At 49.9% G+C, this 27,348-nt stretch overlaps 1 protein-coding gene across 1 annotated transcript; it reads right to left on the bottom strand.

Moving 5' to 3' along the window:
- Window positions 1-1,961: 1,961 nt before the first annotated feature.
- Window positions 1,962-26,638, bottom strand: CRY2 (cryptochrome circadian regulator 2). Its single transcript, XM_081154585.1, has 12 exons — window positions 26,397-26,638; window positions 20,396-20,504; window positions 17,820-17,962; window positions 15,996-16,180; window positions 14,905-14,993; window positions 14,239-14,379; window positions 12,775-13,086; window positions 12,364-12,515; window positions 12,040-12,242; window positions 11,639-11,731; window positions 10,326-10,467; window positions 1,962-4,219 (listed from the first exon to the last, which is right to left on the bottom strand). Exons 1-11 carry the CDS (start codon window positions 26,609-26,611, stop codon window positions 10,328-10,330), a joined length of 1,782 nt encoding a protein of 593 aa, XP_081010711.1. The 5' UTR covers window positions 26,612-26,638; the 3' UTR covers window positions 1,962-4,219; window positions 10,326-10,327.
- Between the last annotated feature and the right edge of the window lie 710 nt (window positions 26,639-27,348).

The raw sequence follows: 27,348 nt of genomic DNA, 5'->3' as shown, positions 1-27,348 counted from the left end.
TACCCAAGTGAATAGGTGATGTGGCCTTGCATTAGTAACTTAACAGTCCTAAGGTTTGCTTTTCTCATCTGTGAAATGGGGACAATAATTGTCCATCTCATGGTTGTTGTAGGGATGAAACGTAATACAAATTTGTTATGGAGGCCAAGAAGAGCCCATCTCCTCCTGAGGTTCGGGTCTCACTCTATCCTGTCCCCTTACCTTAAGGGGACTCTCCTAAGGACTCTGCCTTGAGCGTCTTCTAAAGATTGACCCAAGCCCCATTTCAGCCCCAAACAGCTAATGGTGAGCTGAACCCTTCCTCTTGACTTCTGTCTCCCAGCTTCTTTTTCATGTCCAGACTTTCCCAGATTTTTCCTTTTTCTCACTTAACATCTCAACTGCAATCCCTGCAGAGCATCCCTCTTTTGCACCCACAGACACCCCATAGCTGGCTTCTCACATTCTAAGACTCGGGGCCTTTCCTTCTATGCCCACAGTTACCTCCTTGGGATTCTTTTGGTGGTTTTTCTGTTCCCTCCAGTACCTATCTATGTTAGGTTAAGGCTGTGGTTTCTCCCTGGTCTTCTCTCCCCTAAGAGGGCTAGGTCTGCAAGTTTTCACAGAGCATGGATTGCTGGACATGCAGGCTGCTGGCCAAGCCCAGGGCATCAGCTTTGGTGCGTCATAGAACCACTAGCCAAACCTCACTGGCTTCTCTGGCCACCCGAGAGACCCCCACAGGTCCTGTCCTTCACCTCTCTCTGAAGAAGGGGCAGAGCAAACTGTTTCATAGCCTGTGGAACCCTATTTGCAAAGCTGGACTGCCAACTGGTTAACCACCCTCTTTCCTTCAATGTAGCACCCAGAAAGGAGCTGCAGGTACCAGCCCTACAGCAAACCACCCCAGCTCCAGGCCCAAGAACAAACATCCCAATACCTGGAGCCAAAGGCCTTGGTTTCCCTGCCCTGGGCCCAAAGGAATGGCCAGCTTACCTCTCCTATCTTGGCCAAGGCTCCTTTCACTGTGCCCAAACAGTAGCCATCTACTGCTGTGATGCCTGGCTTTTCCTCGCATGAAAGCAGTCTTACCACAGAGGCTAATAACTGCTCCTTAGAGTGTGTGCTTGTCTCAACAGGGAGCATCCTCAGGCTAGGTGCGCACATGTGAGTGTGTGTGTGTGTGTAAGGAAAACTCCATCTTCCAGAACCTTTTGCTCAGGAACAAAGGTATCCCTTTGTTCTTAGCTCCCCAGGCCAAGCCTAGGCCACATGAAATAGAAGCCAGGAGAAGGGAGAGAAGAAAGGGGCCCATCAGGAGCTTCAAAGCAGAGCCAAGAATGAGACAAGCGCCAGGGTCAAGTTCCTCCCTTTTCTCCTTTCTCACTCTGCGCAGGGCAGCTCGTGATATCCCTTGGCCTTGCCTGAGCCCCTTCCCACAGGATGTTGGAGTGTGGGCTAACGCTCTCACTTCCAGTGGTCCACAGGTAGAACCCCCCACAGGAAAGCCCATGCACACTGCAGAGAGGGCCACTCTCTGGCCAGATGGCATGGGACAAAGTCAGCATCCAGGCCCTGGGCTTGGCTGTGGGCAGATCTCCGCCACCTAACCAAAGCCAGAGGGCTTGCATCCCTTCTGCACCACACAGCTTTGGCTTAAGTGTCTGAGTTGAGGTAAAGGATTGGATCAAGGGCCTGACTGATCCCCAGCCTGGGGGTTTAAGTGGACCAAAGGCTGGGTCAATGCACTCAGGAACCTCATCCTGGGCCTGGAGTGCTCAGTACCATCCTGGCTGATTGACCCTCGACTATGACAAAGAGCTGGAGCTCCAGCTGCTCACCTAGGAGCCTCCCCCTTCCTCCATCTCTCCCCAACCCCACCTCCCTGCATGTCCAAGGAGGGGTAAGAGGCTCCTGGTTCCAGCTCAGCCTTACAACTCCCAGTCCCCAGACATCCCACAAGATTGACAACAGCACAGCTTTGCTCAGACAGGATCAGACATTTATGAAACAAGTAATGAATGTTCACAAACAAACTGTGGGAGAAACACACCTTCCCAGCAATAGGAAATCTCTGTATAAAGTGCATTTTGCCTGCGACTATATCTTCTCAGTGCTGGCCCTTGGATCAGGATTTGGGGCAATGCTCTGTGGCAGCCCCAGGGACACCTGGGCCAGGAAAGGGGAGGCACAAAGCCACAATGGAGTTCCAGGCCACCAGATGCACCCTTTCCTAACCCCACTCCACCCAGCTCTGGGAGTGGACCACTCCACTCCACTGGTAATGGGCCAGCATGCCAGGGATGTTGAAGAAGGGGTACGTGGTCTGGCCAACTTGTACCTTAGGGAAGAGAGCCATCATCAAATAGGCAGGACAAGGGGCTCATACTGATATTTGAAGGTGCTGCTAAATAAATACTGATCTGGCCCTAAGCCCTCTGGCCTTCTCAGTTTCTCAGACCAGCCCTCCCAGGCTTGCTGTACTCCCTTTATGGCAATAGCCCCCAACTCTCTCTCCTCCTGGCTGGGGCTAAGCAGAGAGAGACATCCCCAACCCAAATCTTCGAATACACACCGTCACCTGTGCCCTGCTTCCCCCAGATGATTATGGGACATTTCTAGTGAGGGTGACATAAACACAACAGTTGGACTCTAAAGGCAGCTGTCTGGCTGAGCAAACCTGAGGACATCTCAGGAGGAAGCCTGTCAGTGTGCTGGACAGCTGATGGAGGCGGGCGTGAGCCCAGGATTCTGGTCCAAGGACAGAGGACAGTGAGGGACAGGGCTGGAGCCCAGGAAGTTAACAGCTAGGAGGCTAGGAAAGGTCACAGGGAGGTAGAGAGGAGAGGGCCCGGAGGCCAGCTTAACGTAACATGTGAGGGCAAAAATCTAAGGAATCAGTCTCTCAGCTATGTGTGCACACACACATGCACACTTGTGTGCACATGCATGCACACTCAGACACGTGCACACGCGCGCGCGCACTTTGTGGCTCAAGTGCAGGCCACAGGGTGGAAGGAAGACTTGCTGCAGCTGACCACAGTCCTTCTTTTCATTATGCCTTTCTCAGCACAGGCCTTCAACAGGGGGGTTGAGGTGGGAGGCATAGGCCGCTCCTGGAATGTAAGGCCTTGGCTTCTCTGGGTCAAGCCTCCCACCCACTGCTCCTGGAAGGGTTGGTGTGCTGGGTGGGCTTTCTACTTGGACCTTAACCAACTGTCCCTGGCAGCCCCCACCCGAGTCCACCTGCCTGGGTCCTTGGCGTCTAGCTACCGACAGAGCTGACATGGCAGCTTGGATGCTGACCAGTCCCAGGCAGGCACTGGAGCCTGTAGAGCACAGGCTAGAAAGGCTTGACCTCAGTGGCAGCACTGTGGTGCCCTGGAGTGTGGCCAGAGGAGCCAGGAACCCAGCCTCCTCCTGGTAGAGGCACTGGCTCTCCAGTCAGCTCTGAGGCTGGCTCTCAGCTTCTAGGGAAGGAACAGTAAGTGCTGGGATACTATTTGTAACCTTAGGCTTTCAGCTTCCATAAGGTGAATGTACTTTCTAGGTTCTGTCTACAGTACCGTGCATATAGGTACTGGCGTGTGATGTCGAAAAGTTTTCAGATCTGTCCACAGCCTTGTGCTCTGTCCTAGATGCCTGAGGAAGGATCTGGAGGGCCCAGTGGCAGGGAATTTTAAAATAAGTAAGTAGCCAGGCCAGGGGACTACATGTGGACAGCACCTGTCCTCTCCAGCCTGCTCGGCATCCAGGATCCGGAGGAACTCAGTAAGGCTCTGCCTGCTTCTAGAATCCCATGCTCTGGATATGAGCCAGAAATGTTGCCCTCCTGCTCCTCAGTCTAATGTGAGCTGTGTGTGGGGGGGGGGGGACTAGGGAGGGGCAGATGTTGGAATCCCAGCTAGGGTCCTACCAATTGTCTGTTTAGACAAGGCAGCTGGCTGGCAGGGACAGGTGGTGGCTGAAAGTCACAGCCATGACCTCTAACCTGGTGTCTGAGGCTGAGGTGAAGCTGCTACAGGTACTTCTCCAGCCCAGGCAGTATTCAGAATCACACGAGTGTAAACAGATGCATGCACACGCAAATAGGCACACCACTCCTTCCTCTGCACGCGCACACACACACACACATGTTCGCTCAATCTCTGGCGGTGTCAGCTTTTCTGCAGGTTGCTCTCTGCTGCCGTGGTGGCTGCTCAGGCACCCAGGCTTTGCTCACGGAGCCACAGCGCTGCAGCTGAAAAAGAAAAACAAGTGCTGAAAGGAACATTCAGGAAGCTGCTCAGCTGCCCAGAGACAAGCTCTTTTGTCTGCTGCTCTGGGGACGCTCAGACTGAGAACTGGGAAGAGCACATGTGCCACAGTGCCCAGGGACAGGTTGTTGCTGGGATGCCACTGGGTGCCTGAACACTGCCTCTCCGAGGCACTGGGTAGCACAAGCTCTCCCTGGCAGACCCACTGGGCCTCCGCTGCTCCAGGGCTGAGGGCAGAGGAGGAGGAGCCCATGTGACGTTCATCCGAGGCCTTGGGGGACACTGCTCAGATATGACAAGGGCAGTTTTTGAATCAAGGCAGAGCAGCTGCTGCCAGAAACGGAGAGTCAGAATAAAATGGCTGGAAGAGAAGTCAGCCAGGACCAGTAATTTTGAAGATGAAGGCAATGACTGGGTTTAGACATTTCCTCATATAGATAAAGAAGCCTGGTACTGTGCTAGAGGACTGAGTGGAGGAGAGAGGAGACACCAAGGTGATTCATCTTAAAGATTTATAACATCCTGAATCTGGGGCAGAGGGAAGAAATGGTCTCACGCCTGATGAGGGGCCAGGGTAAGCCCGTCACGTGCAGGGTTGCCTGTTTAAGTAGGTCTGCGTGTCTGAGAGTGAGCAGACTCTCAGCGTCCTGTTCAAAGGCTGTACAGTGGTGAGGCAGGTACTAAGGATGCCCACTGAGCCTATGGGTCAGCCAGGACACACTTGTGTTATGGCTGAATCGTGTCTCCCCAAATTCATATTAAGCTCAGAATGTGACTGTTTTTGGAGATGGGGTCTTTAAAGAGGTAATTTAATTAAAATGAGGTGATTAGGGTGGGTCCTCACCCCATGTGACTGGTGTTCTTATAAGAAGAGGAGATTAGGACACAGATATACACAGAGGGGAGGCCATGTGGAGATACAGGGAGATGACGGCTACCTACAAGCCAAGAAGAGAGGCTCGGCTCTCGGAAGGAACCCACTCTGCTGGTCACCTGCAGTTAAGACTTTTAGTCTCTTGAACTGAGAGAGAATAAATTTCTGTTGTTTAAGTCACATAGTCTGTGGTGTTTTATTATTGCTGCCCTAGCAAACCACCCACGCACCCTGAGGATATGGCCTCCATTTCTACAGATGAGAGAACTGAAGGCAGAGAGACAAGTAAACTGCCCAAGATGGCAGCGTTCAGAAGTGGCAGAGCCAAGACAGGAAACCCAGGCCTGTCTGATTCCAAACCCGTATGTTGACACTAAGTAATCTCTATGCTATAGCATTGCCCATTAAGACATTTAGAGGATAGAAAAAGAAGAAATTCAGCACGGCGGCATTAGATTAATATCCGAGCAACATAAATGGAAGCTCAGATGTTAACAGAAAAGGAAACCTGCTGTCAAAAGTCAAAGACCCTGGACTCAGATTTGAAATCAGTCTTCTGACACATGTAACCCTTTTAAGACAAATGTTAAATCTGAAGATGATGTTATCTAGATTATATTATCAGAGAATTTCTCTGCCTTGGGGTAAACTAGAGAGCAATGTAGGAGTGGGCGCCTGTACAGGTCAGTACTGAGCGCCTCATTCTTTCAGATGCATATCCCTTCCAACAATTTCCCCCTTTAAGCTTGTACTGTAAAAACCCAGCCATATATTTTCACTACAAACAAATGCTTCTAAAGTGTATGTATGTTTATAGAAACATGCTGACTGTGTATGTGTTTCAGACACAGTTTCTCTGACCCCTGCTGTTAAGCCAGAGAGCTGGCTATTCAGAAATGAAAAGCTCCAGGATTGGAGGGTACAGCCCAACAGGCCCTTCCCGACACCTCTGCTTCTTGTGTTTTCTTCATCTTCAGGCATGGGGGACATAAAGAGTGCTCTTGGAGTCCTAGGTCAAGGGATCTCCTTTGGGGACTCCTGTAGGGGTCCAAAGAGAGGCTTAAGGGCAGTCCACGAAGGCCCTGAAGTTTGTGCATTTGTGTGTGTGTACGTGAACAGGTGCAATTTTCTGGGGAGAGCCACCATCCTTCATCAGTCTCTCAAAGCATGGGTAACCCAAAAAGGGCTGAAGAACTTAAGCCCAGTGCCTTGGGCTTAGCAGATAAGGGGGTGAGGTGCACTCAGGTGGCTATAATGACAACAGTTCAGACCTATGTAGACTCAGACATGATTTAGCTACAGGACAGGCTCATGAAGGGAGGTGGCAGTGTCCTGGCCTCAGATAAGCCCCAGTGATCAAAGCCACTCTATGATGGGTTCAAAAACACAAGCACGGTAAATTGAGATTTGGAAGAACCAGCTTGTCCTTGACTACACAGCCAGTCCAAGACCTGTTCAACTAGTTACTCAAGGTGCCTGATCAGCAGACCACTAGATGGTCCCTGTGCTCCTGTTCTCAAGCTAGGGCCTAGGTCTGCAGAACAGGGGGGTCGAGGAAATCAAATGAGGCCTTGCAGGAAAATGATGACAGCAGCACAAAAGGAAAGGGAAGAACAGCCAGGGGAGAGGCACCAGGGGAAAAATCAACTCATAAAACGCTCCAAAAAATCAATCTCTCGATTGTCAGACTCTCTCACCGTCATTAATACAAGAAACACAGAAACAGCTGGAACACAAAACAAACTACTGACTGCCTCCCTCAGTGTGCCCACTGTTAGTTAGGATGGCTCCCTGGGTACCTGTGGCCTCACACCCCTTCCAGTCCATTGGATGGTAATAAGAAACCCAAATCTGTAAGCCCACCCTTCCCCCATCCAAGCCCAGGAGGGAGAGTATGCATGAGCTTATGTCAGCAGAGGATACCACACTGGCTCAAAGGCTGCAGGAAACTTTTCAGCCTGTAGCCAAGTCTCAGGTGTCACCCTCTTTCCACCATACTGGGCGAGGCACAGTGCCAAGAACTTGAGAGCGGCAGAGTTTGCTACCAGCTCCCAAGTTAGGAGCAGGGAAGTACAGAGGTGCAGCTGGGCCTGGATGGGGCACAACGCTGAGCTCATTCCTCATATCAACCATGCTCATGGGCCCTTCTTGCACCATACAAATTACACAGCAAAAGGGAGGAGCCTCAATCAGCCAACAGCTACTGAGTAAGTGCCAGGGAAAGCTCAGGGATAGAGTCCCAGCTTCTCATTTCCAGGTCAGGAACTGAGCACTAGAGGTGAGGCAATTTGTGTGAAGGCTCCCAGGCACTGAATAGCAGGACGGGGTGCAGACACTTCTCAAGGTGAGTGTGAAGCTGGGGCTCTTCCGAATACATCGCCTCCACTTGTGTGTTCCATTTTACAGACTGCCCAGTGCCTCTCACATACATTATTTCATGTAAGGAGGGATCTACAACTAAACAAGTGTCATCTCTGTAATGTTGCTTGGAATGACTGCTACAGCCTCCTAGCTGGTTCTCTCCTGCTCCCATTTCCTCTGCAGATCCCGGCTCAATGCCTGGTGAATCTTCCAAAAGTGCCAGTTTGATCATTTCACTCTCCTGTTCCAGAAGCCCTTAGCTCCCAGAGAGTAGACCAAGGACTCACCTGCCTGACATTTAAGACCCTCCATGATCAGACGTAACTATAACCTTATGTTATTTTAAAATAATAATGATACAATATCCTCCATCATCATCATCACCATCCTCATAGCTACCATTCCTGAGTCTTTAGCCAGGCACTGGGCTAAGTGTCTTCAGTGTTACGCAGACACTTGTGGCTGTCCACACTTCCTAGCTAACAAAACCTAGATTTTGTTCAGTGGGTCATGGCCTGGCCCAGACAATGGATCATGATTGACCTAAGTCAGTGATTCTCAAAGTTCAGTCCCAGAACAGCATCATCAACCACTGGGAACTTGTCAGAAATGCAAATTCTAAGGCTCCACCCCAGACCTACTGAATCAGAAACTCTGTGGGTGGGGCCCAGCAATCTGTGGCTTAACAAATTCTCTAGGGGATTCTATTGCTCACTCTAGTCGAAAAACCAATGGTCTATACTAATCTGGACAAAAAAGATCCCAACTTCCCACCTTGTTGGCTTTTTGACTCAGTTCTGGCTCATGAGACCAATATGAAAAGCTGGGGTGGGTATTCTGGGAAAGCTTTTTTTTTTTTTATAAAATGAAGAGAGGCATCCCCTGATAACCTTTATAGTATAAAACTGCAACCTCCACTGTGCCCGCCTTTACTTTCTAGCTTATTACCCAACTTTATTTTTTCTTCATACCACTTAGGGCCTGTTGAAATATTACATACCTATTTGTTTTTTTCTGTCTCCTCCCACTAAGAGCCAAGAGGAAAGGGACTTTGTAAGTCTTGCTCACAACCATATCCCAATGCTTACAATCCCAGTGTCTGACAAATTGTGATCAATGAACATATGTTTACTGAATGAATGAGTACAGCTGTCTCTGCTATTCCTTCTCTTTCCTGCTTTGGATGAGGAGTTGATGACTGAAGCTGTAGTAGCCACCTTGAGTCCATGAAGCAAGAGAATCTCAGAAAAACTGGCTCTGGCACTGTTAAGCCACCAAACCAAACCCAGCAACACTGGGCCAGGGGCCTCTTGTTAGGTAAGAAAGTAAGCTCCTATTTGTTTTAAATACAGTAATCAGGTTTTATTCCCATAGCCCCATACATTCCTAAGTGACACACATTTAGTCATTTAATCTTTGCAACAACAATCTAACTTGTAGATGAGCAAACTGAATTTCAGAGTGGTTAAGTAATTTGTACAAGCTCATCTAATCATTAAGCTGTTTTCTTGTCTGAGATGCCCTCTAAATCCAAGGCATCTCTCAGGCCCCCTACTGTACACTTCTATATTGTATTCCCTGACCACTCCAGCCCACCAATAGCTGTCGTGTGTAAGTGTGCAGAATCTGTATCATTTATCTAGGAATCATAGCTACGTCTATTTTTTCTAAGCAGGTTGTTAAATCCTTGTGGATACACATCTTATCACATTTTATATGTCTTATGCTCCCCTTTCTCACACACCTGTTGGCAACAATTTCATGTTGAACTGAATGCCATTAGCTTACTGAGCATCCTTGACCTGGACATTTAACCTCTCTGTGCTTTGGTCTTCTCACCTGAAAGTAGGAATATCAGCCTGGCAAGTTCCAGATTTGTGAAACAGAATGAACTTTGCTTAGTATCACAGAGCTAAGAGATAACTAAGAGAACAGTACCTAAGGCTGCCGGTGCTCCTAGAACAAGATAGCACAAATCTGTCCATCAGCAATGAGCCCAGTGGGGTAAAGGGCACAAGCATCAAACACTTGCTGTCTCACCACACTCAAGCCTGGATGCTCAAGCCAAATGGCCCCGCCCCGCCCTGAAATGGAAGGGTTTGGAAAACAGAATCAATTGGCTCCATAAAGAAAGTCACCCTCCAATCTCATGGCACATACGGAACTGCCTGAGATGACTCCAAGAGGACAATAATTTATATTTCTCCAAGAAAGGCACAAAAGGCCCTTTCTGCTCTAGGGAAGGAGAAAGGTATTTTTTGTTTGTTTTTCTTAAACTTTTAGGAGGTTTCCAAGAAAGATGAGTGCTAACAGGAAAGCACAGAGTCAAAGCCATGAGAAAGGTGAGGAGGAGGAGTGGCTGTGAGAGACACAGATGATGGGGAGCCCGAGGCCACTGGTCCTTAGGAGGGGCTGGGCTGAGGGCCTGCCTCTCTTCTGAAGGTAAGTGCTGCCCTCCCCTGGCCTACCTACAGAACACAGCCTATGGGGTGATAGCTGAGGGGCACTGAGCATCCTCAGACCTGGCCACAAGGCCATTTCTCTCACAGCTCCACATCCGGGTCTCTGCTTTCTTTTTGTTAGATTTTCCTCACTTTGAAAAGTAGAAAGAGCTCTCCCTGATCTCCAATTTTCCCCCCTTAGTTGGCAAAGAATGAAAGGGCTTTACTTTGAAATTTTAGTAAGTCAGAATGGTAGAATTCTTTAACTGAAGTCCTAAAAAATCATGCAGTTCCCACTAACTTTTAATCTAGTTTGTTGGGTTTTGGCCTTCAGCTAGAAGGGAAGTAGTTTTCCACACCTGCCTCGCCCTCTCTCCCACCTTCCCTCCTGAAACTGAATCTGCTGTCACTCACTCTCAGACGTCGCTGCTTGGCAGCTCTGGGGCAGACAGCTCCGCCACCCGGGCCCGTTTGCTGAGTTCTTCACCAGGTGGCTCCTCGGCTGCTTCCAGCTTGCGTTTGGGGGACGCTGGGCCACTAGGTAGTGGTTTGGGGCCTGTAGGGAAGTAGGTCAAAGTGTCACACAGACTGTGTGTAGAGCCAAGATGACCTGAAACTATGCAGTGGCAGCTCTTTAAGGGAAAGGGAGCCTGCTCATCAGTGCAATGCCAGTATGCTGCTCCTCAGACCTGACCCTTGGCCTTCCTTTCAGGAAGGACCCTGTCTGGAAATTTCCAAGGAGAGCACGGCCAGGCGTGTTGGCAGCAGAGCTGGCTCTTGGGCCCCAAATCTCCTGGGCTCCAGGCCTGATTTTCCCTGTCTGCTGTCCTTGCTCTGAAGGTGAGGAATTCCCTCTGCGACCCTGGACATGCCTCCTAAAGCAGGAATGAGCTGCGGCACCAGCCTTGCTGAGCAAACTAGAAAAGTCCCTAGAGTTCATGCCAGTCTCACCTTACTGACCTTCATCCCAGAGCCCAAGGGAGGAGGTTAAGAATGCGGCAAGGCTATCTACTTTTCTCTATCCTGCCACCACTGGGCCATGCTGCCATCACCTGCCTGGACAACTGCAGTCACCTCCCTTCTGGCCTCCCTGCACTCACTCCTGCCCACACTGTCCCCGCCACACAGCAGGCAGAGTGAGCTTTGTAAAACATAAACCCGATCACGCCCCACACTGCTGACCATGTCGGCGCCTCCTCAGTGTACTGATGGCAGAACCTGAATACCCTGCGTGGCCACTGAGCCTAAGCGATGCGACTCCCGCCACATTTGTCCTTCTCTCTCATTCTAGCTCCTCATTTGGGAAATTCCAGCCGCATGGCCTCCCTACTTTTGTTCCCTGAATGGGGTAAGCTTGTTCTTGTCTCTGAGGCTTTTCTTGCTTTTCCCTTTGCTGGGAATGCAGTTCTTAGAAAGGTTGGCTTTGCTCACTACTTGGTCCCTGTTCAGAGGTGTTCCCCGACTACTCCAATCTACAATAACCCGAAGTAACCCCCCTTCTCCAGCCTCTCTCATCGGGTCACTCAATTTTATTTTCCCAGAAGCACTGTTATCTGAGATGAGCTGCACGGTTCCTTTACTATCTGTCTGCCCCAGGTGGGATATAAACTCCATCGGGGCACAAATTTGTTCTGGCCTTTGTCATCAGCCCTCAGGGACAGAAGTGGTGGTGGTTCCGAAGTGCCCTCAAGATGGGCATAGGCCACAGCAGGCCAGCTGCCACTCACGTGCACTGCTCATGCTTCCAGTTTGGCTTGAGCTGGGTTCTGCCACTGGATTGCTGAGGTCTTCCACACAGGATGGGACAGATGCCAACAGACCTGGGAGAAGCAGGGGAGCAATCAGAATACACTCTCACAGGACTGCAGATGGCTTCAGGGGAGGTGAAAACAAGGTGAGGGGTCCTGGGGCTGACACTAAGGTTCCACTTAGTCCCACGACTTGTCAGAGGCCGGACCCAGCCCAGCATGCAGTGTCCTGTGCCGTGGGAAGTCAAGTCAACGTGACAGCCTGGAGGACAGCAGTCTCCGTAGAGGCATCTGGAAAACCCCCTCTAAGCCCCCTGAACCTGCAGGTGCTGCCCTTCCTTTCAGTGAGCTGGGGTTGGTGGGGAGTAGTGGCTCCTTACACAGTCCCCGGTAGCGAGAGAGCTGCTGATAAATCTGCTTCATTCGCTCAATGTTGAGCCGGCTGGTTTCGGCATGGTTGACGATGGGCCGTGGGTAGTCCACACCGATGATGCACTTGGCTGCCTTCTGGATTGACTCTGGGGCATTCCAGGGCTCATAGATATAGCGAGAGGGGAACCCTTTCAATTTGGGCAGGTATCGCCTGAAATACACACCAGACAACCCATCAGCACACCGGGACCCTCCTTCAAAGGGTCAAGGGTATCTCGTCCTAGGAGGAGGCCACAGTGGCCAGGAGCCAGAGAGCTGATCTCCATCCTCACCTGATGTAGTCACCACTGGGGTCTGTGCGGCGACCGAAACCCACAGGGCAGTAGCAGTGGAAGAATTGCTGGAAGAAAGCACTGCAGGACAGCCACATCCAGCTGCCCGCGTTCACGCTAAAGTCTGCATCCAGGAGCAGCTCATCAAACACCTAGATGGGGGCAGGTGGAACATCAGCCTACCTGGGCACCTAATGCCTGGTTCTCCCTGAGTCACCACATGCCCCATGGAGAAGAGCCAAAGCCCTTCTGCTCGAAAGCCCCATCTATGCCCTCTGAGCCCACAAAGAGGATTTGGAGGGGATCTTCTGGACCCAGGGACCCCACCCCGGCCCCTAACCCAGAAGGGGCTGCCCTTGGCTGGGCCTGATGAAGGGGCACAGGCCAGCTACCCGCTGAGAGAGCACTCACCCGGACCCCACTCTCCCAGCTGACCCAGAGGTCCCCGCGAGTGAGGAAGCAGGCCACCGCGTGCCGGGCCAGATGGTGGATCCAGCCTTCCTGCCTCAGTTGGGTCATGATGGCATCAATCCAAGGGAAGCCTGTCTTGCCCTCGGCCCACTTGGCCAGGGCCTCAGGGTTGCGGTCCCAGGGGATCTGGATGCAGATGGGGTTCCCTTCCATGCGGTCAAACCTGGGGTTATTGGTGGCTGCCGTGTAGAAAAACTCTCGCCACAGGAGTTGCCCAAACAGGGAGAGGGGGGGTGTGCTGTTCCGCTTCACCTGAGGGTTGGGAGGAGCATGTAGATGTAAACGCTTGCCTAGCTCTCATCACTGAGTCCCCAGACCTCTCCCACAAAGCAATTAGGAGCTGCCATGACCCTGGTTGCTCTGAACTCCCTAGACACATGCAGGGACTGTTCCCTAGAAGAAGCGCACAGTGTGCCCACTGGCTGTGACTCCAGGCCTGGCTGTGCCCTGCTCTGAGCCATGAGAACGGCTGCAGAAAGGTGGCAGTGGAAAAGGGTATCTCTGGAACCCTGCACTGGGAGCCAAACTCCCTGACTGGCTCATAATCCTCATGCTCAGGGCTCCGTTTGGTTCCACTTTCTAGACCATCAGAGGGACTTTTCCCATCACCACACATAATAAAATACGCAGTCTAGATTTTGGTCACATAAGTTATATACCATAGCCTGGATGTGGGGCCATGAGGAAGTTAAAAAATCAGACCTCCAGGCGAATAATGATTTTCCTAAAATCACAGATTACCCACTACACCCATTAAGTCACTCCATGCCACCCCAGAATCCTGATATTGGGAAAGACAGGGCAACGTGAAGCAACACAGACGCAGGATGAATCTGAATAGTTGGTGTGCTGCCTGCTCTCCGAATGGAGACGGGGGCATTACCACAGGATCTGCTTACGGTCTGTACGGCAGGTCCCTGCATGCAGCCCTCCAGGGCATCTCTTCACCACGGACGGGCAGCAGCCACTCTTGGACTCCCTCTTTGATGCTCTGGACATAACCCCAAAAGGGCCACTGTGCTCTTCAGCTGAGGACTGGCTCTGGCCTTGCCCTCCTGCCTCCCACCCTGAGTACTTGCCCTGTCTACCTGCTGCCAGCAGATCTGCCACCTCTAGGGACACACTGAGGTCAGCTTTCTGCCTATTCTGTTCTACCTGGTAACCTGGGTTTTATGTACATCAGCAGTTTGGGTTGTGCAAGGCTCCACCGGCGGTTGGATTGTGGACTCTTCCCCACCTTCTCTGACTATACACTCACTGAAGAACCTCCAGGATCCACAACCTGGTCCCCACTCCCAAGGCCAGGGGCAAGGCCCATTTTCAGGGTGACTGAGTGGCCTGGAAGGTCCTGGTCCACTCTGCTGCAAGTGGGGGCAGGGCATGCCGCCCTCACTGTGTGCCAACCTTTTTATACAGGTCCCACAGGCGGTAGTAGAAGAGGCGGCAGGACAGGCAGCCGAAGCGCAGGTAGGGGCTGAGGCCAGTGGGGCTGGCCAGCAGGGAGTTGGCGTTCATTCGGGGTCTCTCATAGTTGGCAACCCAGGCCTGCAGCAAAAGAGAAGGCATGAAAGGAAAGGCCTGGACGTTACAGAGGAAAGAACAGAAGTACTGGGTGGTTAAGAAGTTTGCCTGCAATCACCGAACAAAAAGCCAGGGGCCAGGACTTGAATGCTGTACTCATTAACTCCCTCAAGTTTTAGAATCACATAGAACAAGATCTTACTCTACTACTTACTATGTGACCTTAGGCAAGTTTCATAACCTCTCTAAGCCTTAATTTCCTAATCTACAAAATAGAAAGCTGAATACCTACCTTATAGGGCTGTTGAAAGATGAAAGGAAATAATGAAAGCAGGTACTTAACCCAGAAATGCTCAGCCCAGAGGCCAGCAGGTGGTAAGTACTCAATAGTAGCTGCTATTATTGCTATTGTTATGGCCATCAGGAAGATCTTTTATTTTTCAACCACTTTGAGCTAAGAGGCACTAAGGGATATGAGCCTGACCCCATACTCCCCACTGCATGGGTGGCCAACAGCTGAAGTTCTATTTCTCAGAAATGGGGCCATACCTTCCGTTCCAAGTGCTTATCCAGGCGTGCCAGAGCTTCTGTCTCTCCTCCCTGCCAAACAGCAGGGCCAAGTCCTTCAGTGGGGAACCCTACAGGAGGAGCAGGTCACAGGATTGAAGGGCAGGCCTTTCCAGTGCTGGCTCAGCAAGTCCTGGTACATCAGTCTGCTCTTTGAGCTCTGCAAGAACTGAATCACGGTGTTCTTGCTGCTACTGGGTCTGAGATAATCCCTAACATTCCAGTCTTTTCTAGGTCATTCTGGTTTTCTTCTCACTGTGGCTTTTCCCTCTCCCTTCCCTGCCTTCCCATCCCAGCCATCCCTCCTTCCGGCAGATGAGAGCAATCCTTGACTGTTCACCCTTTCAGGTTAGCTGACAACTGTGGTTTTCAGGTGAGAAAGGTAACTTTGTTCAGATCAAAAAATGGGGGTTAAGGAGAGGAAGGAGAAAGAGAGAAAGGGTGTAGTCAGTCAGTACCCTGAGAGACCAAGAGACCCTCCCCTTCAACAAAGCAGTATTAGTTATCTTGGTATTGAAAAGCCCACTGATGCCAGGACCAGTGACTGTGCCTACATCATTTGAGAGGGAAAAGTACAAAAACAGAGACATGAACTAGAAATATATGATAACTTATGAGTACAAACAGGAAAAAGACCGGAAGGACATATTCCAAAATCACAGTGGTTATCTCTGAGTGGTGGAAAGAGTGACCATTATTTCCATTTTCATTTCTCTATATTTTCTTTTCTTTTTTAAAAAAATATATTTTTATTGATTTGAGAGAGAGGAAGGGAGAGGGAGATAGAGAGTCAGAAACATCAATGATGAGAGTCATTGATCAGCTGCCTCCAGTATGCCCCTGATTGGGGATCAAGCCCACAATCTGAGCATGTGCCCTGACTGGGAAATGAACCACAATCTCTGGATCCTAGGTTAATGCTCAACTGCGGAGCTACACCTGGCCAGGCTCTCTGTATTTTTCTAAATTGTCTAAAATAACATGCATTATTTTGGCAAAGAGGAAAGAAAGCAACAGGTATTTTACAAAAAGGGAGGTGCTGGCCTAAGAGTCTTGGGGCCAGAAGCACGCACCCAGTTCCTCCAGGGAGGGCACGCCATAGGTCTCATCGTGGTTTGCCTGGATCTCAGCTGGGCAGCTCTCCATCTGCTGGCTGGTCACGGAGCCCACGGGCTTCTTGGGCAGCTCCATGCGGCTGATGATGGCCTGAAAGCGCTTGTAGGTAAGGGGTGGCTTCTGTCCATTTAGCTCAATGATCCTGAGAATCCCAAAGCACATCTAAGGTCACTCATAGGGCCCTTCATTCTGGGTCCCTGCCCACCTAGATAAGAGCCCAGACTTTGAAGGCTTAGAGGGTTCCTTTCCTTATCTGCTTACAGGTCCCACCCCTAAGTGGAAAGAAGAGGCAAAGGACGCTATATCTCCATTTTAATGAGGGTAAATGAAGCCCAGAGAGCTGGAGCAGGTGCCTTAGGTAATGGAGCAAGGCAGGGTCAAAGCTGGGACTCAATTCCAGGTTCCCTGGTGACAACGTGGAGCCGCCTACAGACAGGAGGAAATGCCTAGACGGGTTTCCTCCTAGACAGACTGACCAGATCTCTCTAATCACAGAAAAATCCCCACTAGTTTTCTTGGTACTCAGCCTGGCTGTCCATGCCATGGGAATTCCTGTGGATCTTCCTCTCTATCCTGGCATAAGCCTTGAGAAGTTCTTTATAAGGGTTGCAAATGTGTTCTTTTGTGGGACAATCATTCCCTTCTTGGCCCCTATTTTCTAGAACAAAGAGGTGCAGAACAGCCTCTCCTCCCTAAGCCAGAGACTGGGGCTGTGGTTATTAATAGCAACAACTAAAACATAAAGGGTATTTTGCAGTTTACAAAGTATTTTTTCATGAGCAAGAGAAACATAGCTGTACTCAGGTAATAAGAAAAGATGTAGGAGAGTGGAGAATTGAGGCTGTTTATATAAAGATGAATTGGGATGGGTTAGAGCCAGATTCCCAAGGCTCTTGTTGGCCAAGAAGCAGCTTACGCAAAGCGGCTGGCTGGGTGAGTTCATTTCTCAGTTCAGCTCTCTGGCTCTCTCTCCTCCTCTTTCAGAGATCTGAGGTTGGCTGCTGCCCCCGCAGAACCTCTCCCCTCCTCCTGCACGTGGCAGGAGGAGGAGTTCCACACCCAGCACCTCCTCCCGAGAGCTCAGCTCACGTGCAGAGCTGTGTGACCCGCCTCCTGGCAGCCACCACTGAGAGGGAGGTAGGAAGAAGTGGTGGCTGCCGCCTTGCCAGCAACAGCAGCAGCAGGAGGGTGACAGCTCTGCCAGGGAAGGGGAAGAAAGGGTTTCCTCCTAGAATCTCTGAAAACATAGAGGCTGTCCCCAGGGAAGGAGGCCACTCTAGTTATCAGCTCCCTGCAGGGATCTCTAGAGCCTCCTGAGCAACATCTAAATGCATGACCTGGAAAACTAGATAGCTAGGGAAGCCCAGAGAACTCATATTGGGTACAGAAACTGGGCCTATGAGAACAGAGATCCTATGGGAGGGGTAACATTTAGGGTCCACAGAAGTCAGAGGGCAGCCTTTGAGGAGGACAGCAGTGGGAACATGAGGAGTGGATGGGACTGGAGCATATTAGGAGCAAGTCTATGAAGACCTTCAGTGGGGATCCTTGCTGCTCCATACCTTGGGTTTAAAGAGCCTCTTTGCACCCAAATCAGAAAAAGCTCTTTGAGACCCGTTCTACAAGCCCAACTCTGGTCCGTTCTCCTCCCGCTTCTATAAAATGCCACACCTCATGCGCCAGGTGGCCATATTGCTAAACCTCCCTGAGTTCTGCTCAGCAGGGGCCCAAATCACCAACTCTCACAACTGGTAACCTGACCCCTGGGACCCATCTCTTACCTGTCCAGGTCATAGAGAGTATGAGAGTTCTCGGTCACTACCTCCACACCAGCTTCCTTGGCCATCTTCATGATGGCAGCATCCCGTTCTTTCCCAAAGGGTTCGGAGTCATATTCAAACGTCAAGCGGGTCACCCCCCATTCCTGTGGAGAGAGAATCTGTTATGCTACACTGTTTGGGGAGGAGGGGGAAGCTGGACACTCAGTTCCATCCTGGGAGGGAACAGAGAAAGTCTAGAGACCTGTCAGAATGGGCTGCAGAACAAACCAGGGACAATGATTTGAACTGGAAAGTAAACAATCTCAGGTTCACAAGGTTTGAGGAGGGCAGGCCTTTGAGGTGAGGCCAACAGCATGGCATCATTGGAGCCTGAGGCTAGTGGTCTCTGTGGCATCAGGAGAGGTGGGTAGCCCTGTGCACTTGCTGTGTCCTTGAGGTAGGGGAATGCAGCGGGAGGCTAGAAATACAATGCTCTCAGGGGAGCCCCCCCCCCCCCTCTGTCCCAGCAAGAGGCACTGACTCACTGGTGGAGACAGTCTGGGACAGGATTGCCACCTCCCTCCTGCTCGGCAAGCCTTTCCCAGAGCTCCTCACAGCCCTGCAAACTTCTGGCCTAGTTTTCTTGGCAGACTTGTACTATGTGAAGTGTCTTAATGGTTTCCACAGCAACACTGCTGAGGCCAGCAGCAAACAGAGCTAACAGGCTCCAGCTCTCAGAGAGCTGCAGAAGGAGGAGCAATCCTTAGTCCAGAGGTCACAGAAATTAAACCAGACAGGCTGGGCTACATGTTAAAAAAGAAGGGAATTCTTTTCTAAGTATTTAGTTATTTCTGATAGAAATTTCTAGATTTCCTAGCAATGTTGAAAGAAAGCTGGCCCTGTGAAAGGTTGTACAGATAACCCACAGAAAGCTCTAGAGCATGCAGCTAGCAGAAAGAAAAGCATATTCCAACCACAGTCTCTGGTTATGGTCCCTTAAAACTGTGAACTCCTTGGGGCAAATGTCCTGGCCATGCACAGGCTGGTTTGGTTCTGGCTCAGCCCTGCCTGGGGTCTGGGTCCTGAGCAGGGCTGGTTATCCTTGTGCAAAGATAACAGCACTAAATGTTTACGGAGCCCTTACCGTGAGCCACGTACCAGGCTTAGCAGTTCATATAGATTACACTGTTAAATACTCATTGCCCTGTGATAACAATCAGAATGCTATTACATGACACCTTCTCCAAGAAGCCTTCCTTGACCTTCTCCTTCAGTAAGTCTCCTGCATCCTGCTCTTTTCCCATCACAGCATTTATTATATGGCAGTGAAGTTGCCCATTACTTACCTGTTTACCCCATTAGAGTGTGAACTCTCAGAGCGGAAACCATGCTGTTTCACTCCTCATCACCCTAGTACCTAGCATGGGGCCTAGTACATAGCAGAGGCTCAATCAGTATACACCGAATGACTGATCTACCTGTGTCTCTGGGCTGTACTGGGGGTTGGCCTTGGCGGTGCTGGGAGAGAGTAGGGCAATGCAGAGGGAAAAGAGAGGCAAATATGGTTAATAGTATAGATGTTAAGAACACAGCTTGGAGTCAGAGAGCCTGGGCTTGAATCCTAGACCACCACTTCCTAGCTCCGTGACTACGGGCAGGTTATTGTTTCCTCATCTGTACAGTAGGGACAGTGGTACCTACCTCTTAGGGCTGCTGTGAAAAGTAAGTGAATTAATGTATGCAAAGCACTTACGTAGAACAGTGTCTGACTCATAGTCAGCCCTGAATGAAAGGTGGTTATTATTGACACTGTGTGCTTTGTACGTGTGCATTTGGAAGGGCCGGGGGGTTGAGGGGAGGTGAAGTGAATGATGAAGTGTTTACTGAGCTGCTTGTCTTGACATGAAACCTTTCCTCCTATCCTTCCCCCTAAAAAGAGTAGGGAAGGAAGTTGAGTGGAGAGGGGCCTAAAAACAACATGAGTGCTGAGGATGAGGGGAGACTGTCCTAGAGCCCTCTATCCATGAGTACTTCTGCCTCTGTTTGGACTTTAAAACAAGCTTTATAAAGGGGCTGGGGGGCAAAGTGGGCTGGCTACCTGATATAGAAAACAGGCCTGTGTGGTGCCCACATGAAGATTTCATCTGCCATTTACCCAAGAGGGAGCAGGGAAGCTCCCTCAGAAAGGCTGACTCTTTTCCCAATTAGCAGAGCAAAGAAAGACAGGAAATGCCTCTTGCTGAAGAGGAAACCTCGCCTTAAAGTCCTGGCGTGGAAAGAGCCCTAATAAACCTTGCTGGCTTGAGTCAAGGAAACATCCAAGGAAGCATCCAGGGTGGAATAACTTGCTACATCCCATGTCTGGACTGTGCTGGGAACTGTCCAAGAAGATGGTGGTTACACAGAATTTTTTCCTTAACAGTTTCATTCTGTCGGCAAGCTGACCAGCTGCATTTGCTCCCAACTTCTCCAGCAGCAGCGGTCAGACCAGCCCTGACTATTTCCATTTCCTCAGTCAGAATATCATCTCATTCCACCTGTGGGGCAACCCTGGGGAGGGGACTCTCACTGTCTTCTCCCCGACTCTGCACACTTACCTTGAATAGTCTTGGGAACACGTCAGCTGGCTGTCCCCGTACTACAAACAGGCGAGAGTTCAGTTTCCTTAAACTCGTGTCCAAATCTTCCAGAGACTGAAGAAGGAACCTGCAGAGCCCACAGAGGCCTTGTTAGTGGTAACATCATAAAGAGTCATTCTCTTTCCTAAGTAAGCAGCGAGAAACTGGCCCGCTGTTTATGCCAAATAAGTAGCATCATTAGTACCAGGACCAGAGAGGCCTAGGTAGGGTCTAGTCCAGGTGTGATATGGTAGGGGATCAGTTGAAATCCTGATTTTGCCACTTGCATGACTTTAGGCAGATAGCTTTTTTCCTAATCTGCAATGTGGAGTTGATGTTAGTACCTATCTAACAACTATAGAATTGCTAAGAAATGGCCCGGCCGGGCGTGGCTCAGCAGTTGAGCTTCAACCTAGGATCCAGGCGATTGGGGTTTGATTCCTGGTCAGGGCACATGCCCGGGTTGTGGGCTCGATCAATGACTCTCTCATCATTGATGTTTCTATCTCTCTCTCTCCCTCTCCTTTCCTCTCTCTGAAATCAATAAAGATATATTAAAAAAAAAAAAAAAAAGAATTGCTAAGAAATGAAAATCAAATAATGCATGAAAAACATTTTATACAGCGCCTGGCATTAAAAAAATGTGGGCTCGATGTGAGCTGCTCTTACTCTTGTTGTTTCTCTGTGATCAGAAGCAAGTCACTTCTTCCCTCTCAGCCTCAGGCCCTGTGTATAAATATCCACCCATCACAAGGTTGCTATGAGAATCAAAAGGGATGAGAAAGCCATCTGAAACAAGTACAATAGTGTGGTATGAAGCTGAGGTCCTATTAGCAAAGAAACAAGCCTGCAGTAGCTCTGAAAAATCCTACCTACCCCAGTCCAACAGATGCCCTGCCTTTCTGCAGTCATGCTTTGGGCTGTGTGCACGTCTATGGCCACAGCCCCACAGCCTGGATGGGGTCCCCACTTCCCAGGGTTTTGTTTGGCAGGTGGCTCATTCTCCAGGCCTGTCCGGGGCTCCGGCCCCCAGGTTCTCATCCCAAGAGGGAGAAGACCTTAGACAGTACTTCTCGATAGGATATCCTCACATGCTTTCGGGGATGGGGTTGGGTTGGGGTAAGGGGGACTCCAGTTACTCAAGTGACCTAGCTTGAGATTTGGATCGCCAAGGAAAAGGGAAAGGAAATTAACATTTTTTGAATGCCTTTGGTGGTTTTTAATTATTTTTTATGTGACCATAAAAATTTACTAGCTGTTCAGCTAGGCACAAGCACCTTTCTGAGAAATTCCATCAACATATTTTATGATATGTGTTTCATTTTTAAATGAAATTAAATTAACATTTTAAATAGATAACTATATAGTTCAAAGTTCAAGTTACAAAAGAGTACAAAGTAAAAAGTCTCCTCCCCCTGTGATTCCCCAGGGGAGACCAATGTTAATCCTCCAGAGGTGACCAATGTTACCAATATTATTATATGTCTGCTTTGCATTTTAAGTGTGTTTTATTTTTAATTCTCTCAACACATTTTGAAGGGGAAAAATTGTCCTTACTTTATAGATGAGGAAAATGAAACAGAGAGAGGCTAGTTAATTTGCCTAAGATCAGTTATTAATTAAGTGATGAAGCTAGGATAGGAACCTACTGGTCAGACTGTTTTCTTCTCTTTTCCCCATTTCTAAGGCCTCTTAGTGGTACAAACACTGCTCTAGGGGCTGAGATTCTGCAGGCCCTCATATGTCTGGAGTCCCTCTCTGACAAACACAAGCCTGACTACAGGCAATCCACTGACATTCTGATCTTCCTCAGGGACTATGCCCTGACAGGTCAGACTCCTGCTATTTACCCCTTAGCATCTCCTGCCCATCTCTGACAACAACGGGAATCACCAGATTTTATTTTGAGCACAGTGAAACCCTGTGCCTCCTGGGCAGCACATCACATTCCCTGCCTCCTGGAGGCGTAGAGAAACAGCAACTGCTCCCGGGCTGCCAACTAGAACCAGCCCCCGCTGCTGCCTCTGACGTCTGCAACACGACACTCCCACTGGGCGATGCCACAGACCCACATTCCAGCACGAGCTGAGTCGTGGCTCAGCCCAGAGCATCATGCTGGCTAAAGAGTGTGCAGAGACTCTCCAAGGGGTTGCGACGGGAGACTGACCAGCCGAATGGGTTATGCAAACCAGAAGCTCTGCCTCTGTGAATTTCTGTTTTTGAAAAGCTGACACCCTTAGAAAAGAAAGCTGAGAGGCGAGTGACGCACTTGTATTGGCCTCCTCCCAACACCACTCCTCTTGGGAGGAAAATAAGAAAACTATGTACATAGCCTCATGCCACCTAAAACCTGGGCTCTGCCATGCAGAATAGCTAGAGCTACCTGGTGACAAATTACACAACCCCAAGACAGACGGTCCTCCATCTGCAGATCCCAGGAATGTCCTTGCCATGCACTTTGTGAGCCTCTTCCTTCACAGTCCACCAGGCTGCCGAGGTCTTTCATTTGAAGCTGTAAATGAGGCTGACGTGGACATCTGAAAGCTAGCTTCCAGATGCCTTCTATTTCTAGACCTCATGTACTAAAATAAGAGATTCCTTGCAACATGTCTTAAGTATAGGTAACCCCATGAAAGCCCTTTTCATCTTTGACAAGAGAGGTCTATAGCTGAGGCAGGGAGCAGAAGGCCCAATTCTGAGCCCAGCAACCAAATAATAAGAGCAACAATGAACATTTAATGAACATTTGCAATAAATGAGGCACTACTTGTTTTACATATATTACCTCATTTGATTCTAAAATAGCTCTATGACATACTGTTATTATTTCCATTTTACAGATGAGGAAACTGAGGCACCAAGAAATTAAGTGATTTGACCAATATTACAGCTAAATAGTGGCCAGAATTCAATCCCAGTCAGCATCTACATTCTTAACCACCAGGCTCCGCAGCCTCTTGACCAGGATTCACTGCCTGAGCACTGATGTTATGCTGCCCAAGACCTTTGCTCCCAGACCCTCGCTCCTCTGAGGATCAGTTACCATGGCTTACCCAGAAGCTTGGTGAAATGCGAATCTCAAGCTCTATCCCAGCCTTCCAGGATCAGAATCTGCACTTTAGCAAGATCCCTGGTGAATCCTTTGCACACGAAAGTTTCAGAAGCACTGTTCTAGGAAACGGAACTTTACTTCTAGCTCTATTTATAGGTTGCCTTTCTTTGTTTCTCATTTGTTTCTACTAAACTTTCTCCTATACTAATAAATACACATATTTCTTGGTTGCCTTTCTCTGTCTTCTTCTACTCTTAGAAAGTGCCATTCATGGTTATTTTAATTTGATTCATCTGCACAAAAATGCTGTGTGGGAGGCAGTGTAGGAGGCGCAGGAGGATAAGAGATCACAGATTGTGCTCCCCCCCCTTCTTGCAGATGGCCCAGGGCCCACCCTTTCGAGGGAGGCTTCTCAGAAGCAGCAACTGAAGTGTTTGCAGAGCTAGGATGTTATGCTGCAGCACAATTCTCCCAGACCACTCCCAGATCCAGAAACAGCCACCGGAAGATTACACATATTGCAGTTATGCAGAGATACTGCTGGCTCCTTCGCTCCCCCAACCCCCAACCCCCAACTGTGTGCATAAAAACAGCCTGCAGCTCTGCCCTGGATCTGATCATGGGAATAGAGAGTATGGTTAGGTGGGGGTGGTAGGAGTGTTTCCAGGCCCAGGAGCAGTTATCATATTCGACTTGTTTTGTATTATTTCACTTGTTTCTTCTGAACGCCAAAACCAGAGTTCCTGCCAGTGCACTGCGACACATTTCCCAAATTGTTGGGCTCAGGTCTGTGGTTCTCTAGTCCAGCGCTTCTCAGGCTTTGCTGCACATGAAAGCCTTTAAAACCCTAATGCCCAGACGATAACCCAGAACAATTAAATCAGAATTGGGGGAGGAGGGAGCCCGGGCATCTTTTAAAGATCCTTCAGGGATTCTCATGTGCAGCAAGATTGAAAACCACTGCTCTAGTTAGTTCCCTTATTTTTATTTATTCCCTGACACTTAGTTCTACTAAATTATGGTTGTTTACTTATCTTCCTCCCTTAAAATGTAGGCTCCGGAGCTCTGGACACTACAATTGCTTGTTCACTGCTGTGCATCTAGAGCAGTGCCTGGCACTCATTAAATAATTGCTCAATTAATATCTGCATTGCTACAGGGACTCTATGACTTCAGGGTTTGACTCAGGCATCAGCTGCCACATTCCTTTTCTCTTTTCACTGGATGAAAAGCATACCCACAAAAGGGTGACCCACAAAAATCCATAAACACCTGTTCCTAGCAAATCTGAGTTTAATAAACAACAGTTTTGTTGTTGATTTTTTATCTCCACTACCACAAAGGAGTAGGGGGTCCTATGCAATGTCCCCCACAACCCAATAAAAGAAGAAATTCTTTCGTGACAATGTAACAAGCAGGTAGCCCTATTCTATTGACTTTGCTCTGGTTGGCACACTGCCACAAGAAGAGAGGCAGTCTGAGGCTTGGTTTAATGTCCATGGTAGGGATGGTCATTTGAGGATGTTTGTCAAACCCAAGCTCCTATCTATGGAAACTGGAGCAGAGGCAGAGCAATAGAGCAGCCTGAAAACAGTGTGGGCAGGCTCTCCACAGGACTATCTTTAGTCATTCCCTCTATATAAATGGCGCAGGAGGGGGCATTTCATAGGCCCACTGCGAGGAGTGCTCCCTTACCTGGAAGGGCACACACCCTGGAGAGGAAAGAATGGTGTGCTGAGAGCCACCATATCCAGGGAATAACCCTGTCCATCAGTGCAACAAGGCCACAAGCAAACATCCCCCCAAACAATGCAAACAACCAAATGACTGCTGAGGGGCATTTTAAAAAGAGATGAGTACACGATGTCTCAAAACTCCTTGGTTTTCAACCCTGGCTACAGAGAAAATACATCAGCTACCTCTGTTACTCCTTTCCCATGATTCCGTGGACTCCATCTCCTGGGAGTCATCAAAGAGGGGCCCTTGATATCAAAGCTTGATATCATATGCTCTCTAATCTTAGCATATCAGTTGATAAAAACCTAATCTATAGTGGCTTTACTGTCCTTTAAAATCAACTCAATTAGGAGAGGCAGGAGGAAGAGACACTTTGGTTCCTTTTAAAATTTCTTGTCTTCTAGCAACCTCATAGCTGCAGAGGCAATTCTCCAAAATGGGTTCAGTACTTCTCTCTAGCTCAGGACACAGTGCCTCTAATTGGACGTGTCTTTAAGTTATTTATCTATAATGAAGGGGAGACTTGCACTGGCCTTATTTAATGCTAAGCCACAGTCTACAGACACTTTCAGAGGCAGGGCAGTCTTAGGGGAGGGAAGCCAGGATGGGTGAAAGGACAAATTCAAACAAACCAAAGCTTAGAAATGACCTTCAGGAGCCCAGCAATGGGCTCTTTCCTTGAAGAATGCAATCATCTCAGTGCCACAGATTCAGAACCCGGACCCTACCCTCACACCATAACATCTCCTTTCCTCCCCTCCTTGAGCACTACGAGCCCTAGATCAGGAGTCCCTGTTCTGCCACTCACTGGCTACAGGACCTTGGGCAGGTCAACTTTGTGTCTCTAGGGCTTAAAGGTCTCATCTGTACAATGGGGATCATGATCTCTGTCCCACAGAAATGTCTGAGGCCCGTGGGGATAACACAGTACGGAAGCACTTTGTCAGCGGTCGAGCCCTGGGCCGCCCAGGCCGTTGGTTCGATGCCTTACTGCTTCCCGGGTCCCGGACTCTCCTCTGTGGACGCGGCTCCGTCTCCCAGCCCCACCTCCCTCAGGCAGAGGTCTTCCGGGGGTGGGGACTAGGGGGGCAGAACCTCCCCCTTTTGGGTAGGGGGCGGGCTCTTCGCTCGGAGCCCCTGAGGCCAGGTTTCGTCCCTAGGAACCCGCGACCCCGCCCCGGGCCACCTTACCTCCATCTATTGATTCCGACCGAGGAGGAGGCCGCGAACCAAGGGTCGAGGATGTAAACGCAGCGCACACAGCGCGCCCCGCGCACTGCCGCCAGCAGCGCCGGGTTGTCGTGGAGCCGAAGCCCCTTGCGGAACCAATGCACTGAGGAGGCGCCATCCGTGCTGGGCGCCGGGGCCGGGGCCGCGGCTGCCGCCGTCACCGCAGTCGCCGCCATCACCGCCCTGACTGCTCTGGCCACTGCCGCTCTGCCGGTGTCATAGCCATGGGCCCCGCCCCCTACCCGCCCAGTGACCTATGACACCGCCGCTCCTCTCTATGTCCCCGCCCCCTGGCTCTGAAGCATCTCTGCCATTGGCTGGGAACCTCCCGCCGGGCGATTGGTCCACCGGCTCAGAGTCCGGCCCCGCCCCCTCACGTTTCCACCATGTGTCTGCCGGCAAGCTGGCGGCTGGCGGGCAGGTAGGGCGATCCCGGCGGTGATCTCGCCACAGACCGAGTCTCAAGGGACAGAGGATCCCTTACATGCATCCTGTTCAAGGCCTCCCGCTGGAAGAAGCTGCCTGGGCGTGGGCCGGGGAGAGGGGAGGGTCGCTGTGTCTCCAGGCAGTGACCTACAGAACTGACAACTCATCGTCCCACATCACCATGTAATCAATGTCGTCATTATCTACCGCAATCTGTTATATCACATACAGCATTCTGTTACAGCCGCCATTTGCTGAGTGCATTTTATATGCCTAACAACGTGATAATTTCCTTGTATATACTGTACCATGTACTCTCAACTCAGGCCAATTGCATTCATTCAACAACCCCCAGTGAAAGGGTTATTATTCTCATTTTACAGACAAGTACATTTTGAGGCTGCCCTAGGTTGAGTGACTTGCTCAATATCATAAAAGGACCTCAGCCAGATTACTGTGATTCCTAATCTTCTGCTTTTATCCAGAA

Source organism: Miniopterus schreibersii, assembly GCF_964146895.1.
Source record: "Miniopterus schreibersii genome assembly, chromosome: 12".
In the NCBI taxonomy this organism is placed as follows: Eukaryota; Metazoa; Chordata; class Mammalia; order Chiroptera; family Miniopteridae; genus Miniopterus; species Miniopterus schreibersii.
This window is presented reverse-complemented; position numbering and strand designations above follow the sequence as displayed.

Coding starts and splice junctions, on each gene's coding strand:
- CRY2 (XM_081154585.1), bottom strand. CDS start 26,611: ATGGCGGCGACTGCGGTGACGGCGGCAGCCGCGGCCCCGGCCCCGGCG. Junction 16,181..17,819: donor ACTCTCTATGACCTGGACAG/GTAAGAGATGGG, acceptor TGGGATTCTCAG/GATCATTGAGCTAAATGGAC. Junction 12,243..12,363: donor CCCAGTGGTGACTACATCAG/GTGAGGATGGAG, acceptor TGTGTATTTCAG/GCGATACCTGCCCAAATTGA.